The sequence below is a fragment of the Phyllobates terribilis genome, unplaced genomic scaffold (assembly GCF_046119375.1).
Source record: "Phyllobates terribilis strain yellow unplaced genomic scaffold, ASM4611937v1 Scaffold_7__3_contigs__length_470593459, whole genome shotgun sequence".
In the NCBI taxonomy this organism is placed as follows: Eukaryota; Metazoa; Chordata; class Amphibia; order Anura; family Dendrobatidae; genus Phyllobates; species Phyllobates terribilis.
Window position 1 is genome coordinate 372,703,202 of NW_027362767.1, and position 18,480 is coordinate 372,721,681.

Genomic DNA, 18,480 nt, shown 5'->3' on the forward strand with positions numbered 1-18,480 from the left:
GTTTGTAGAGGAAGCGTGGCACTTCCTGTGTGGAGCAGAGCGCCACCTGCTGGAGGACATGAGAAGTATACGTTGCAGTGTACATAGCTGCAGCTGCTGTGTCTCCAGGACACAGTGCAGACCTGTAGTGGTGGGATCGCTCTTATCTGTGCTAGATACTAGGAAAGTTAGTCATGCTGAAGGATGTTGCAGGCAGCAGATCGCTCTCCACAGCGTCTCCAGACTCTGTCACATCTGTCACATGTGCTCAGTGTGAACCTGCTTTCATCTGTGAAGAATACAGGGCGCCGGTGGTGACTTTGCCAATCCTGGTGTTCTGTGGCAAATGCCAAGCGTCCTGCACGGTGTTGGGCTGTAAGCACAACCCCCATCTGTGGACGTCGGGCCCTCATACCACCCTCATGGAGTCGGTTTCTAACCGTTTGTGCAGACACATGAACATTTGTGGCCTGATGGAGGTCATTTTTCAGGGCTCTGGCAGTGCTCCTCCTGTTCCTCTTTGCACAAAGGTGGAGGTAGCAGTCCTGCTGCTGGGTTGTTGCCCTCCTACGGCCCCCTCCATGTCTCCTGGTGTACTGGCCTGTCTCCCGGTAGCACCTCCAGCCTCTGGACACTACGCTGACAGACACAGCAAACCTTCTTGCCACAGCTCGCATTGATGTGCCATCCTGGATGAGCTGCACTACCTGAGCAACTTCTGTGGGTTGTAGAGTCCGTCTCATGCTACCACGAGTGGGAAAGCACAACCAACATTCAAAAGTGACCAAAACATCAGCCAGAAAGCATTGGTACTGAGATGTGGTCTGTGGTCCCCACCTGCAGAACCACTCCTTTATTGAGGGTGTCTTGATAATTGCCAATAATTTTCAACTATTGTCTATTCCATTTGCACAACAGCATGTGAAATTGATTGTCAATCAGTGTTGCTTCCTAAGTGGACGGTTTGACTTCACAGAAGTTTGATTTACTTGGAGTTATATTCTGTCGTTTAAATGTTCCCTTTATTTTTTTGAGCAGTGTAGTATGGGCATGGTGGAATCCACATGTCATAGGTGCAGCAACACAGGGGCCCCAGAGCTAAGGGGGCCACTACCGCCTCCAAAATCAGCAAGCAGCTTCTCTCATAGACTATAGTACTACAGAGGACCCATATAATCTTGCACAGGGGCCCTTTTCTATCTGTTTCCGACAATCATTGGTCTGGCACGGGCCTAGCTGGAGGGCTCAGTGTCCTCACAGTAAGACTATGTTCACACGTTAAGTATTTGATACTGAAATTTTTGCATCTCTTCGCAGGAAAAACGCAGCAGCAAACCGCTAGTTTTTGCTGCCTATTTTCCACCGCTCATTAGTATGAGAGAAATCTGCATCAAAAACACAAGTCACAAAAAAGTCATTCACTTTGCTGGCACCAGGAAACCTTTCAGGTTTTGTGACAAATCTGCACTGAAAAAAACGCAACGTGTGCACACAGCCTAAGGGCATATTTTCGCATGCTGTCAGTGTGCCAAACGGACGGCACACAGAACGTCACGGAACCATGAAGAAAATGCACACGACCATGTGAAAAAAAATCAGCATGAACCGCTATGATCTGTTGTGGGTTTTTTTCTCGGATCAGACTTGCCCATTTCAATCTACGGGAGCTTTAAAAATGGATTCCGTTCACACACCATCCTTATGATATCTATTTTTTATCAGTACAAGACCGGGATGTTTTCGGCTGTTGTTTGAACTGTAAAAAATTTTCTTGTTCGCATATTCAAGTAATTTTTTCACCTTTTTTTCGTAATACATTTTGCTTTAATTTTAATGTCACCGTCACATTCTCTCTCTTTTTTTATTTTTTTCTGACATCAGGTAATATCTGAGGAAATATAAGGGAAATAAGTGTCTGCTTTTCCCATTCATTCATTTTTGTAATGACCACAAAGAATTACTAAAATACATGTAAAAATCTGTTTCCTTTTCCATAGCAAATGTTTTTATATATAAATCTTAGTATGCAAATTGCCTCTTCAGAGAGAAAGAGGACTTGAACTCTATAGCGTCACCTATTGGAAGCAGCAATCCTACAAATCAAGAGTCTTGCAATGTGAATTAGGATAAAAGCCAAATCAGAATCTCAATTTGCAGACATGGTGTTTCGGTCTATTACCCCTCATCAGTACAAAGTATGAGATCTGATTTGGCTGGGCGAGAGGCTGTAAAACTTCACATTTTTTGAACTACTTTAAAAAATAGGTAATAGTGACAGCAAAACCACAGTAAATCCACAAAACCTACACGTTTCGGCGTTAAGCCTTAGTTGTGGTTTTAAAATATGGTGGTATGTTGCTGTTGTTTTCTCCTAAAGTCCCCTCCTCTGTCTGATTTATAGACCCTTTCAATTCCAGCAAATTTTAACACTGGGATCACCTTTAGAAGAGGAAAAACCATCAGGAATTTGATAGCTCCAAGCCGACTTAAAAACATCCCCACTTTATCTGAGCAAAAAAGATTCAATACAACCAAATCAGTGGGAGTATTCAAATGCAGAAAGAAACTTTGCAACTGTTGCAGATGTATATCACACGGCTGCAAAGAGATTATTTGTCATAGTACAGGTGAAAAATTTCCAATTCGCCAGTATCTCACCTGTCAAACAGACTACGTTATATACGTTATTACTTGCAAATGCGGTTTACAATACGTCGGTCGTACCATAAGAAAAGTGCAAAACCGCCTTAGTGGACACCGTCACAATGCCAAAATAGGGCTTTTAACACATAGCCTATCACGCCATCTACTGCAGAATCACGGGGGGAAATTTGAAGTTCAAATAACCCCCGTAGAATCCATACCAGTTTCCACCCAGAATAGAATTCAAACATTGAATAGAAAGGAATCCTTCTGGATTTATCGCATGCGGTGTCTACAGCCAGAGGGATTAAATGACAGAATTGAATATATTTGATAGAAAAACAAAGTTGAACAGGCAGAACCACACTGAGTTCACTCTACATTAGAGGACCTTGAATATATTAACAATAAACATATATTTATTAGTCATTAAATAGAGAAATAATAACCACACTGAAGGTCAGTAAGAACAACATAATATTATTAAGAATCTGATTTTCCTCTTAAATACAATCTGTCAATAGTGAGCGATAGTGTAACTGGATCTACATGCAGGGGAGAAAAACATTCTTTTAACCATTTTAACCAAAAATAGGTTTTTATTTCTTCTTAATCATTTAAGAAAGTATTTTGTGTGTTTTTTTTTTTTTTTTGTTGTTGCATTTTTATTGTAGTTGTTGTTGTATTTTTATTTGATTTTACTCTAGTAGAGACAACCTTAGATTGCATGATTAATTAATCACATGCATAAACCAACTCAATTAACATGATTAATTAACTGGGCGGTCCATGACCCTGATGAACCCTGATGAACCTGATCAGTGCTTTATATAATGAAGAGACTTTTCATAAGCATGACTACGAAATTGTACCTGATGAAGACTCTGTAATGAGTAGATATACAAACCGGAATTTATCGAACAAATTTTAACACTGAAATATCCCCCTTGTGCTCACGTGAAAAGTGTTTTGAAACCGCAGAGGTTTTAATGGCTGTAGAATAGCGGCATCAGACATGTGCCCTCTCAAGCGTTTTTTCAAAGGGCCGATCGTACAAGCTACATATTGGATTTTACAAGAAGAGCAGTCTATGAGATAAATCACCCCAGATGTGCTGCAATTAATAAGACTATTGATGCTAAAACTTTGTCCTGTTTTAAACTAGATAAAACTAGTACATATTTGAATGTGATTGCAGCACGAGTGGTCACATCTATAGAAACCTTTTAGGGAAAGCCACGTATCATTAGATCATTTTATATCTCTAGAAAAAAGACTAGGTGATACCCATTGTAAGTGCTCTTCTGGCTACATATTCAATGCTGGTATTACTTATAATATTTGCAAGGTGAGTATCATGATTTAAAATCAGAAGATACTTTTTAATTATCCAAACCACCTCATAAACAAATCTCATAATCATACAGAGTAACTTGAACGCTGATGAAGCAGTTGACTCATGGGTGGCCAAGGCTGGTGGTTCTGATAACACAGATCTTCTGTAAAAAATAATGCTGCCGATGTTATAGAGGTGTTAGAGCACACAGAGCATCGTGACTTGCTGCCATACACAGCTGCAGACCGGTCAAAGTGCCCATGCTGACACCTTGTCATGGCTGTGTCAGGTGTAATAGACAGTCGCTCTGGATCTGGCTATAGAAGGTCACTGCGCTTGGCATTGCAGACACCTTCTTAATCCTTCTTCCTTTAAGACCCAGCAGCAACCTCCCTCCTGCTGCTGATTTACACACCCTTGAATGGGAGTTAAAAACCCTCAGTTTGCTCCAGGCAATTGCCGGTGATACGTCTATGAACAGGCTTGGAGCACTAGCAGTCGGCTAGCGTCTTCTATGGTGCCCTTGGAGGACTGTTGGCGTTACTCCTGTGGTGTCTGCTCAAGCTAAGCTAATCACCTTTGCCTTCATTGTTGTCTTTAGTTTGTAGTGGGGCCTGACCATTGCTCACCCCTCCCGATCTAGGGCCAAGCTCTAGGTTCATCCGGAGTTTAGGGTCCTGCTCGGCAATAGGTTTGTAACCTATATAGGGATGGTAGGGTAGGCAGGGTGATATTAGATCTGCCTAGGGGTCTATACTCCCTCTTTCCCTAGTGTTTGGGCTTCCCCCCTCTTCCCTTCGTGTTGTACTTAGTCTTTCCCACATCTTGCGTGACACCCCTGCCCAATGCCAAAAGTGCCTATAATAGGTATGCGAGCACCAGGACTAGACCATATGACAATGGAAGACAATGGCTTGGCCTGATTAGTCACATGTTCTTTTACATCATCTGGTCGACTGGGTGCATGCATGTAGCTGATATGGAAGATATGGCAACAGGATGTTCTTCAGGAGACAGCCAAGCCCACAGAGGGAGTGAGATGTTCTGGGTAAGGTTCTGCTGGGAAACCTTGGGTGCTAGGATTCATGTGGATATTACCTTTCACGGCAATACCCATAATGGTAGTGGTCTCCTTCAGCAGGATAATGCCCCTTACCCCTCCCTGACATAGTGCAATAACTGCTCTGGAATGATTTGAGAAATACAAAAAGTTCAAACCTCTACTTAGGAACTTACCAAGATGTCTGACAGCTCTTTCCTGAACCCGCACTGTGAGTCTAACTGAGGCTACTCCCTACCACAGAATACCCTGGATAGGTGTTAAAGAGGATATCCAATAAAATGACTAAAGGAAATGTCATTACACATACATTTTTAATTATCTTTAATTAGAAAATCAAACTAGTTTTGTCTCTATATAGAATTAAACTGTTCGTCAGCATGTTACACTGACAGAAAGCTGTTCTAGAATGCTAATAGAATGGGTGCCTGTGAGCATGTGCAGGAGGAAGCTGTACTGCTTTACTTGAAGGCAGTTTGACATGGTATAGGTTAACTGCAGATCACAGTAGCCACTCAGCATGTAGAAAGAAAGTGTGGACCGCAGTGTGAGCAGACATTTATTATCTCAGCATGCCTTTTATCTCTAATATTAGATCAGATGCACATGGTGGGAAGCAGTCTGAACAGCCTCTTCTTACCTCAGCATCCCTGATATCTCCAGTATTAGATCAGATACAGAGGCTGGACAGCAGTGAGAACAGCCTCGTCTTAATTCAGCCCCCTGTTATCTCTAGTATTAGATCAGATAAACAGGGTGGACAGCAGTGTGAGCAGCCTATTCTTACCTCAGCACCCCTGGTATCTCCAGCATTAGATCAGATAGGGAGGACATCAGTGTGAGCGGCCTCTTGTTATCTCAGTACCCTTGGTATCTCCAATATTAGATCAGATACAGAGGGTGGACAGCAGGGTGAGCAGCCTCTTTTTTACCTTAGCACCCCTGGTATCTACAGTATTAGATCAGATAGGGTGGACAGCAGTGTGAACAGCTCCTTCTTACCTCAGCACCCCTGTTATCTCCAGAATTAGATCAGATACAGAGGGTGGACAGCAGTGTGAGTGGCCTCTCTTTTACCTCAGCACCCCTGGTATCTCCAGATCTCCACTATTGGATCAGATAAACAGGGTGGACAGCAGTGTGAGCAGCCTCTTCTTACCTCAGCTCCCCTGGTATCTCCAATATTAGATCAGACAGACAGGGAGGACAGCAGTGTGAGCAGCCTCTTATTACCTCGGCTATCCTGATATCTGCAGTATTAGATCGGATAGACAGGATGAACAGCAGTGTGAACAGCCTCTTCTTATCTTAGCACCCTGGTATCTCCAGTATTAGATCAGTAAGATATGGTGAACAGCAGTGTGAGCAGCCTCTTCTTACCTCAGCATCTGGGGTATCTCCAGTATTGGATAAGAAAGACCATAGCCATTTTAATTCTATTGTGCTTACCCCACTGAACAAAACAAGTGTAATTTGTTAATTATAGGTAATTAAAATGTATTGATAATGACATTACCCTTAGTTATTTGTTTCCACTTCTACCCCCTGTAAAGATTCGTCTCAAACTACTGTCTCATTTGCAACCGATACATCTCTGAAAGTTTTTTTTTTCTTTCACTCTCCCTGTTTATTTCACTCTCTGCAGCTAGGCGGGCTTGTGGGCTCCAATCACTATCTGGCCTCTCATCCAGCATACTTATCTGTGGCTGTCAAGACCAAGATCTCCACTCAGTCTCAACCAGGTCTCACTCTTATTATGTGCTTACACAATCACGAAAGTCACCAAAAATATTAGCTTTATGGATGCACCTCAACTTCTCCAAACTCTCCATCACTTGTAGGGCACCAATAATGGCCCTTCGACGGTGGCAAGACATCCAGGAATGCTGCTCCTGGTGTCATCAGCTAACACAGGAATGATGACACTGGTGAAATAACTCTTCTCCAGCTCCACAATACGTATAATATAACAGTTTTGTGTGGGTGGGCGTATTAGTTCAACAGTTTTGTGAGGGTGGGCGTATTGGTGCATGCAGTTCACCCCCATTAAACACTCACTTTAATTTAACTGTTGATTTCAGAAAACAAACTCATTTATAATATATAAAAAATGGGTAAAATGTTACTAATGACTAAGACATGATGTCGTTACTCATGGGTAATGTATCACTAACGCTCCGTGTTGTGGCAGTGTCATGAGACTCTTAGTGACGAGGCATAAAGCTAATGACTAAATATGTATATTTATCTTTCATGCTTCATGTAAAGAGTAATAAAGACTTGTTCAAAAATGGTGACAAATGTGATTTTGCAAAGGGTAATGGACTGTTAAAGCACACAAGGACAGGTTTTTAATCCACTAATTGAGCATTAAAGTACATTATTCTCAAATAAGGTCAGATACTCTCTCAGTACTGTAAAATTTTCTGTTCAAGCCCGACATCGAAAAATAACTTACATCCTGACAAGACCTGCCAAAATTTTCCTATAGTCAAGGATATTTCATACATTTGTCCTCTTTTCAATGGGAATGGCAGCTGAGAACATACTATCGGACTCCTCTATCAAAGACTCTATAAGGATTTGATCAAGATAGTGGCCGGAATATGGGTGTAAACCAAACTGAAGTCGAACTTGGGAAGAATGAGACCAACACTCTGGATAAGACAACTGCACTTTTCGATATTTACATTTTGGTTCCGGTCACAATCATTTGCATTATGCTCTTCTTATTGGGTGTGACGGGAAATCTGGTTACAATTTTGATCTATGAGAGATATAAGGACATGAGGTCCACAGTTAACATGTACCTTTCCAGCATGGCAGTGTCGGACATTCTGATTTTCCTTGGTCTGCCATCTGATTTGTACAGAATCTGGAAATACAAACCTTATATTTTTGGAAACTTCCTCTGCAAGTTTTTGGTTTACCTGAGCGAGACTTGCACCTACTGTACAATCCTTCATATCACCACTGTTAGTGTGGAAAGGTATCTTGCCATTTGTTACCCCCTCAAGGCCAAAATCATGATCACTAAGAAGAGAGTGAAGATCATCATCATATTCTTGTGGATCCTTGCCTTAATCACGGCCTCACCTGTTTTGTTTTTGTTCGGAGTAGAACATCGTAATGGAACACAACCAGAGGAGACCAAGGAATGCAAGTACATGGAGCATGCCGCACACAATGGCTTTCTTGGAGTTATGGCATGGGTCTCAACCATATATTTTTTCATTCCGGTCTTTTTTCTCACATTCCTTTATGGTTTAATCTGTAGGAAGCTTTGGAAGAACAAGCATGTGGTACATGGCCCTACCGCAGCCAATAGAGGGAAACAACACAAACAGACTGTAAAAATGTTGGGTAAGTCACCACCGGAATTGCATGTTTCCTTTAGAAAATGATGCAGTCTCCACTAAGTAATTTTGGAAAACTTTTATAGACTGGTCGCATATATTATGATGAGTACAAATAGGAATTACCTTTGGTGGTGGATGATGGAGAAAAAATAACTTGAAAAAATGCACAACCCACTTATAACTTTATCAGGTCATTTAAGCCCAAAATACATTGAATTCTTTAAGATATAAGAAGAAATCACTAAAGTGAAATTGATATGTTACAGAAGTTTATTTTTTTGTTTCTGTTTTAATTTTGCAGTAGACATCGATCTAGTGTTGCGATTCAGATAGTAGCTATCATATAGTTTGGGTGTGATATCCCTGCTGATGCCTATTTTTCTGGATTCACTCTTGCTCTTAGTAGTATGTGGAATCCCTTATGGGTCCTTATTGTGGACACTGGGGCATTGGGGACTCTATGTTCTATTGTAAGATGCCCCAATATAGCACCATATTCTCTTCTAGGTCACTATATGCCATAATTTTTTTCATGGAAGCCATGTAAATCAGTCATACAAAAACTCTTTAAGGCTTTGTATTAATTTGGAGTCACGCAAATATACAGGATGGGTGGTTTCTAAGGGTGCACTGTCATGGATCCTTAGAACGTGCATCCATAATACGACAGTGTGCCTGCGACCTTAAAGGCATAGTACAAAGGATATACGTTGTCCCCTATTGATAAGATACGTTATTTATCACTGGGTGTCCAACCAAGGGGAAACCCACCAATCTTGACAATGGGCCTCACAAAGCTCTGTTTGAATGAAGTGGAGATTGAGAATGCTCAAGCTTCACAGCATTCATTCTCCATGGCATTGCCGTAAATTACCCAACGCAGTACTCCGCTAGCTCCAGTAGTCTCATAGAAAATAACTTATAGAGTAGCAATCACGTCACTCCTGTTGATGGTGCCCAAGTAGGATCCCATCCCATGAATTAACTTGTAGAGAACTTGACACTCAAGGATGTGTATGAAGAAACTTTATTAGGTGCAGACAATCCAAAGAAATAAACATCTCGGTCACATTGACCTTCGTCAGTATTACGGATTGCTGTGAATGGAATAGAGAGAAGGCAACGCTGAGGAATGGCAGTGCTCGCTGCGGTTGAGTACATCACTTAGTTCCAGCCACTGCCGGACCAATTGCCAGCTGATCGGTGGGGGACTGACACCTGGAACCAGCACTGAGTAGCCGAAGGTCTCGGACCACACCGATATCATATTATATATTAATGGATCATCAGTTATTAAGTTCTAGACACAGCCAGGGAAGCCAGGATTCAGATTACTGCCTCTATTGCCTGGAAGGGGATAATTAGTATATAATACAGTAATATTTGTAGTCTTTTTCCTTTACTAATAATGAAAAAAAACCTGAAACTAAACCCACTGCGAGGGTGAACATGATGGTCATATTTGATTGTGTTTCCTTGGTTGTTCTCTATGAGTAAGCTCACCAGCACTGTAACACTAGAATATTTAGTGGAAATTTCTCATTTACAAAAAAGAAATAAAGATAAAAGCTTTTCCAGTCTTGTTCTACAAGCAGGTCATTGCGTGGGTTTCAGGAGTGTCCTGTCCAGAACACGCTGAAACGAGACGATCAAAGACATTCACAGCACCATGCGTTACGCCAGCTGTCTAACCAGCTATTGACAAGAAGTACCGGTCATTTTTCTTCTGCGGAAATCATTTTTATATATTCCAGAAACAATGGAAACATATCCCTACATGGTTTCAGTCGGATACAATGTGTGTTAAAAGTGACCAACTGGATAACGACCACATATAATCAGATTCTTTTGTGGACTGGAGTCCAGAAAATACTAAAGAAGCAGAGAGGAGTTTGTCATTTATGGCTGCTTACCCCTCTCAGGACCAGGACATTTTATATTTTTGCTCTTTTGTGTTTTCCTCCTCTTCTTTTAAGTGCCATACCTTTTTATGTTTCCTTTGTCCTAGCCATATGAGGGATTGCTTTTTTCACAGGACAAGTTGTAGTTTGGAATTACACCCTTCATTTAACATATAATGTTCTGAATGCAGGGAAAAATTTTCAGAATTGTATGAAATGGTCAAATGGCTTTTAAGTGTTACTTTTACGGTATTCTTTGTGCTATAAAAATGCCCTGGCAACATGATTCTCCAAGTCAGTATGATTATGGTGATACCAAACTTGCATAGTTTTATTTTTTATATTTTAGTAGTTAAAAAAATTTGTAACTTTCTAAAAAAATTTAGTTGTAACACATAACTTTTTTTTATTTTTCCATTGATGAGTTGTGCGAGGTCTTGCTTTTTCACTTGCCAACCTGGTTTTTATTGGTACCTTTCTGGGATATACGCAGTGTTTTGATGTTATTTTTTTAAAAGGTGCTGTCAGCATAAGAAAGCAATTCTTTTTTTTTTTCATTAAAGCGTTTACCATATACGTTAATTACAAATTTTAGCAAACCGCACTTTTATGGATTGGTTGATACGAAATATATTTTTCTTAATTTTCATTTATTATTAGAGCGACTAAAGAGGGGGTGATTTGATTTATATATTTTTTTCTTTTGTTACACTTCACTCATTTATTTAGCCCCCTTGGAGGACTTGAACTTTCAATTAGTTTTACAAATATACTTCAATACACAAGTACTGTATTTATTTATTTTACTCACCATATTTTTCAGACCATGAGACCCACTTTTTTTCCCCCAAATTTGGGAGAAAAATGGGGGGGGGGGCGTCTTATGGCCGAACGTTACTTTATCGCATAGTTGCGGTGGTGGTGGGGCGGGATCGCAGAGCTCTCCGTTCCATCCCTCCTTCAGGAACCTGGAGGTGGCAGCAGCAGAAGAGGAGGTGAGATGCTGCTGCTGTCAGCAGAGGTAGAGTGGCGTGCGCGGTTTCCGATGGCCGCGGCCATCTTCCTGAAGCCGTGATCTACAGGAAAATGGCTGTCCGAGCCGGCGCATGCGCAGACTGGGAGCCCAAGCTTCCATTTTCCTGTAAATCACAGCTTCAGGAAGATGGCTGCGGCCACCGGAAAGCCGGGCACACCGCTCTGCCATGCCCCCGCTGCATGACACCGGCTCCACAGCATCACACCTTTTCTGCTGCAGCCACCGGATTCCTGAGAGAGGGAGGGAATGGAGGGCCCTGCGATCCTGCTCCACCACCACCGCAACTCCCGGTTGCTGGAGCATCTTCCTGAAGGACCCTGCTTCCTGTGACCCCCGCTCCACTGCCCCAAGGAAAGATCTTATAAAAATATGTTTTTCCTATTTTCCACCCCAAAATTTGGGGTGCGTCTTATAGTCTGAAAAATATGATATATAGCAGTATGTCTTTGGAGTGTGGGAGGAAAATGGAGAACCCGGAGGAAAAGCACACAAACACGGGGAGAACATACAAACTCCTTGCAGAAGTTGACCTTGGTGGGATTTGAACCCAGGACCCCAGAGCTGCAAAACAACAGTGCTAACCACTGAGCCACCGTGCTGCCCACTGCAGTATATAGTAGAAATAAGTCCTCAGCTTAGATCATTTCTACCATGGAAGCTACCTTGATAGCGTGCACCTTGCGAGAACATTGGGTGTGCTGGAAATAACAGTAATTGACAGTGGCATCTATAGTATATTGTTCAACAGCAGCTATCAGAGCTAACTTTGGTCACTGCTGTTAGAGGCCGCTACCAGCTGTATAACACAGCTGGCATCCATCCTGTATGGAGCAGACTGAATTCCTAAACCATACACCTCACCATTGCTGTATGATGTACATGTACATCAGGGTTCTGAAAGAGGATAAATTGTGCATGGAGACTGTGTGTAAATTCATGTCACCATTGCCATCAATATCTACATCTATCCAACATTCTCTATACAGGCCTATTTACACAGGCCGACAAACGAGCAATCATGAGATTCCAAATCATCAATAGTGTCAACATGCCGCCATTCAGATGAGAAACAAGCAAAATACTTGTTTGTCAAGGGAATAGATTGTTCAAATCACTGTTGTAGGCAGCACATCTACCCATGTAAACGGGATGTGCTTCCAACAACATACATGTTGTATGGGAACTGATCATTTGTACAGTTTTGTAAGCCTTTCTGAATAAATGAGCACTGACTGACTTGTATATAGTTGATTAACGCATGTTTATGGGCATATACAAGTGCTTCTCACTAAATTAGAATATCATCAAAAAGTTAATTTATTTCAGTTCTTCAATAGAAAAAGTGAAGCTCATATATTATATAGAGTAATTACAAACAGAGTGATCTATTTCAAGTGTTTATTTCTGATAATGTTGATGATTATGGCTTACAGCCAATGAAAACACAAAAATCACTATCTCAGTAAATTAGAATACTTTATAACAACAGCTTGAAAAATGTTTTTAAAATCTGAAATGTTGGCCTACTGAAATGTATGTTCAGTAAACGCACTCAATACTTGGTCGGAGCTCCTTTTGCATCAATGCGGCGTGGCATGGAGGGATCAGCCTGTGGCACTGCTGAGGTGTTATGGAAGCCCAGGTTGCTTTGATAGCAGCCTTCAGCTCTTCTGCATTGTTGGGTCTGGTGTCTCATCTTCCTCTTGACAGTACCCCATAGATTCTCTATGGGGTTAAGGTCAGGCGAGTTTGCTGGCCAATCAAGTGCAGTGATACTGTTGTTTGTAAACCAGGTATTGGTACTTTTGGCAGTGTGGACAGGGGCCAAGTCCTGCTGGAGAATTACATTTCCATCTCCAAAAAGCTTGTCGGCACAGGGAAGCATGAAGTGCTCTAAAATTTCCTAGCAGACGGTTGCGTTGACTTTGGTCTTGCTAAAACACAGTGGACCTCCACCAGCAGATGACATGGCTCCCCAAACCATCACTGATTGTGGAGACTTCACACTAGACCTCAAGCAGCTTGGATTGAGGCCTCTCCACTCTTCCTCCAGACTCTGGGACCTTCATTTCCAAATGAAATGCAAAATTTACTTTCATCTGAAAAAGCCTTGGACCACTGAGCATCAGTCCAGGTCTTTTTCTCCTTGGCCCAGGTAAGACGCTTCTGACGTTGTCTATTGGTCATGAGTGGCTTGACACAAGGAATGCGATACTTGTAGCCCATGTCCTGGATGCATCTGTGTAAGGTGGCTCTGGAAGCAATAACTCCAGCAGCAGTCCACTCCTTGTGAGCAGCCAGCTTCTTTAGCAATGACCTTTTGTGGCTTATCCTCCTTGTGGAGTGTGTCAATGACTGCCTTCTGGACATCTGTCAAGTCAGCAATCTTCCCCATGATTATGTAGCCTATTGAAACAGACTAAGGGACCTTTTTAAATGCATCGGAAGCCTTTGCATGTGTTTTTTGTTAATTATTCTAATTTCCTGAGATGACTTTTGTGTTTTCATTGGCTGTAAGCCATAATCATCAACATTAACAGAAATAAACACATGAAATAGATCACTGTTTGTAATGACTGTATATAGGAGTTTCACTTTTTGTATTGAAGAACTGAAATAAATTAACTTTTTGATGATATTCTAATTTAGTGAGAAGCACTTGTATATGTAAACTTGGATGAGAACGTTGATATGAATCCACATAGGGTGACTATGACAACACTGCTTCTGTAAAAAAATGGAAAAGGACATACAATGTCATTATTTTAAAGTCTTTTAAGTTTTAGTAATCAAACCCTGCATCTTTTTTTCCACTTCTTTCACAACCTTTGTCTTAACATTAAGGCTATGTTCACACTGAGTTTTTTGAGGAGGTGATAATCCATAACTTTTTCAAGCAGGAAACTCTCCTTTTTTTGGTGAGGTTTTGAAATTTTCTTTATCCCAAATCATTTTTTGAAGCAGTTTTGAAGGAGTTTTTTTCCTGAAGTGTTCTTTGTTGCTTTTTGATTTCACAGTGCCTTAGTTTGGAGAGGTTTCCGTCAGGATCTTCTTCAAAAGAAGTGACATGAACTTTCTTTCTTTCCACCAGGCATTTTTCTAAATCTTTTCCAAAAAAGCTTAAAAGATTCCTCAAATAAACCACACAGTGATTTTCCCATATAAATAAATTGTAAGAGTTTATCGAGAGTTTTTGAAGCAGTTTTTTGGGTATATCCACATGTCGATTTTCACACCCCGATAGGAGTTTTTCAAGGCAAAACCTCTTCAGGAAAAAAACGTCAGGCCTTTTTCCTGAAGCTGCTTCCGAAGCAGCTTTGCTGGTGTTTTTCCTCTGTGCTTTCAAGTGCAACCCCTGGCAAAAATTATGGAATCACCGGGCTCAGAGGATGTTCATTCAGTTGTTTAATGTTGTTGAAAAAAAGCAGATCACAGACATGGCACAAAACTAAAGTCATTTCAAATGGCAACTTTAGGGCTTTAAGAAACACTAAAAGAAATCAAGATTAAAAATGTGGTACTCAGTAAGGGTAATTTTTTTCAGACCAAGCAGAGGGAAAAAAATATGGAATCACTCAATTCTGAGGAAAAAAATATGGAATCACCCTGTAAATTTTCATTTTGAAAACTAACACCTGCATCAAATTAGATCTGCTCGTTAGTCTGCATCTAAAAAGGAGTGATCACACCTTGGAGAGCTGTTGCACCAAGTGGACTGACATGAATCATGGCTCCAACACAAGAGATGTCAATTGAAACAAAGAAGAGGATTATAAAACTCTTAAAAGAAGGTAAATCATCACGCAATGTTGCAAAAGATATTGGTTGTTCACAATCAGTTGTGTCTAAAATCTGGAAAAAATACAAACAACATGGGAAGGTTGTTAAAGGCAAACATACTGGTAGACCAAGGAAGACATCAAAGCGTCAAGACCAGAAACTTAAAGCAATATGTCTCCAAAACAGGAAATGCACAACAAAACAAATGAGGAACGAATGGGAGGAAACTGGAGTCAATGTCTGTGACCAAACTGTAAGAAACCGCCTAAAAGAAATGGGATTTACATACAGAAAAGCTAAACATAAGCCATCATTAACACCTAAACAGAAAAAAACAAGGTTACAATGGGCTAAGGAAAAGCAACCGTGGACTGTGGATGACTGGATGAAAGTCATATTCAGTGATGAATCGCGAATCTGCATTGGGCAAGGTGATGATGCTGGAACTTTTGTTTGGTGCCATTCCAATGAGATTTATAAAGATGACAGCAAGAAGAGAACATGCAAATTTCCACAGTCATTGAAGATATGGGGCTGCATGTCAGGTAAAGGCACTGGGGAGATGGCTGTCATTAGATCTTCAATAAATGCCCAAGTTTACATTTATATTTTGGACAGTTTTCTTATCCCATCAATTGAAAGGATGTTTGAGGATGATGACATCATTTTTCAAGATGATAATGCATCCTGCCATAGAGCAAAAACTGTGAAAACATTCCTTGAAAGAAGACACATAAGGTCAATGTCATGGCCTGCAAATAGTCCAGATCTCAATCTAATTGAAAATCTTTGGTTGAAGTTGAAGAAAATGGTCCATGACAAGGCTCCAACCTGCAAAGCTGATCTGGCAACAGCAATCAGAGAAAGTTGGAGCCAGATTGATGAAGAGTACAGTTTGTCACTCATTAAGGCCATGCCTCAGAGACAGCAAGCTGTTATTAAAAGCCAGAGGTGGTGCAACAAAATACTAGTGATGTATTGGAGTGTTCTTTTGTGCGTTTGTTTTTCATGATTCCATAATTTTTTCCTCAGAATTGAGTGATTCCATAATTTTTTCCCTCTGGTCTGAAAAAAAATTACCCTTACTGAGTACCACATTTTTAATCTTGATTTCTTTTAGTGTTTCTTAAAGCCCTAAAGTTGCCATTTGAAATGACTTTAGTTTTGTGCCATGTCTGCGATCTGCTTTTTTTCAACAACATTAAACAACTGAATGAACATCCTCCGAGCCCTGTGATTCCATAATTTTTGCCAGGGGTTGTATATAGAGACCAGTTGTGTGCACATAGTTTTTACCTTGCCACTATGTACACACACTGTGCATTGATGTATTGTCAGTCCATTTGTTTATTGTTCTGCCTATCCCATGATGATTCAAGGCAGTTTCACTGTTATGGTAAAAGATGTAGGAATATTCTTGAGGACAGTTAGTTAGATTAATTGTGGATAGAAGAGCGTTAAAGAAAGAAGAAAACGCTAAACTTTCAGTCCTTCCTCTTTTTTTTGGTGAGTAGCTACAAGGTTTATCATTCTCAATGGCTGCAACTAATCGCTAGTTAGCTCGTCATTGGCTGTCAATTCTGACGTATGCTCAGTAGGATCTGGTCACTGTGCAATATTCTTCTTGATGCACAGTGACAGTGAGCTCCCTTGGCTCTGAAGAGAAGTGACAAGTCGGCAAGAGATTGCACGGTCAACGTTCACTGAAAGGAGAGAATGCAAAAAGCAGGGACCAGTTCCAGCCCTGAAAGTGTCAGAGGGCAGGGTTGGCCTCTCCTTGCTGGGTTATCTTCTTACAAAGTGCACTAATAGTGCGCTTTCTTACTGGCTCATCACTTCTCATCAGAGCCAGCGAGAGAGCGCACTGTCACTGTGCATTAAAACGAATATTGCACAGTGGTAAGATCCTACTGAGCATACATTGGAATTGACAACCAACGCATACTCAGAGCAGGGACTTGCCCAGCCCCTGAAACGGGTGTCATTGAGGATGCATCTTTTCAGGGAGAGGCAGCAGCAGTAGCAGCAGTCTCTGTCTCCTGATGATGTCCAGTTTGAGTATCCCAGCATGCACTGGGGTTCTCAAACAAAAGGTCAAACAGCAAGTTGGTTGAAAAAAAAAAGCAGTAGGAGAGAAGAGATGGAATGGTAGGGACTTTTTAATGAAGGTATATTAGAAAAGAGATTATTACATTAGATAGATCATCATGGTGTGGCATTAGAATGCAAAATGCAATATTTCTATACTATAGATTTTTCATGTATATAATCGTTTTGTGTTTTCCAGCTGTTGTCGTATTGTCCTTTGTGTTGTGTTGGCTGCCCTTCCACATTGGCCGGATCTTGTTTGCTTGGACTGGATTAGAAGAAATCATTTTTTATCACCTGACTCAGTACCTAAATCTCATCTCTATGGTTCTGTTTTACCTGAATGCCTCCATAAACCCCATGCTGTACAACATTATGTCACAAAAATACAGGGCCGCCATGCGTAAAATCCTCAATCCAAAGGAAGATCTGCAATCCAGGAACATGCCAAGAAGCGAGCAGTCTTCTCTAGAAGGGACAGAGATGACTTCTTTCATGTAGTACTGTTACGCACCAGTCTTGTCTTCAAGGCCGAGCTCCTCTCCCTTCCCCTATGGCTGCTGCCCTTTGTTGTGCACCAAGTCGGGTCTTACAAGTGATGTTCCTCATTGACATCTCCCTTCATCAATTAAACTCACCCCTGAGTCTGAGTATTGAGTCTGTAATGAGTTCAGTTGCTGTATGGATTCTTCTACCATTCTGTGTCTTCTGCCATCATACCCTAAGACTACAGTGAGGATTTTCACCGAATATTCCTCAAGACTCACTCGTTAACCCATGGTCAGGTCAACTTTGAATACAAGACTGGTCAATGTACAAGACTTGCCAAGAAAAATACAAGACTGGCAAATGTACAAGACTTGCCAAGAAAAATACAAGACTGGCCAAGAAAAATACAAGACTGGCCAATAAAAATACAAGACTGGCCAAGAAAAATACAAGACTGGTCAATGTTGCGTATATTTTACTGAATTTTAAAATATGCTTGGTATTAGAATAGAACAAGCAAACTCTCTTACGACAATTTTTATACTTTTTATTAGACATTAAATATATTATCTATTTCAAAGTAACAATTTAGTAATACATATGCAAGGTCATCTTATATTGTAGAAGATACCTCAAATAACAATGAAGTACAAAGCAACATATTTCTTACAAGAACACCACTAATAATTAAGGCTGGAATGTATAATAATTTGTAAATGGTATAATAGAAAGAAACCAGATTCATGATGGTCAAAATTGGAATATTTCAGGGGCCATATTTATTACAAGAACTGTAAAATATAGAACCA

General features: G+C 40.8%; 1 protein-coding gene across 1 annotated transcript; it reads left to right on the forward strand.

The window, feature by feature from the left end:
* The first annotated feature begins 7,433 nt into the window (after positions 1-7,433).
* Positions 7,434-17,683, forward strand: LOC141155515 (growth hormone secretagogue receptor type 1-like). The gene is made up of 2 exons (XM_073642383.1): positions 7,434-8,381; positions 17,382-17,683. The coding sequence occupies exons 1-2, from the start codon at positions 7,625-7,627 to the stop codon at positions 17,681-17,683; spliced, it is 1,059 nt and encodes a 352-aa protein (XP_073498484.1). The 5' UTR covers positions 7,434-7,624.
* The last annotated feature ends 797 nt before the right edge of the window (positions 17,684-18,480 follow it).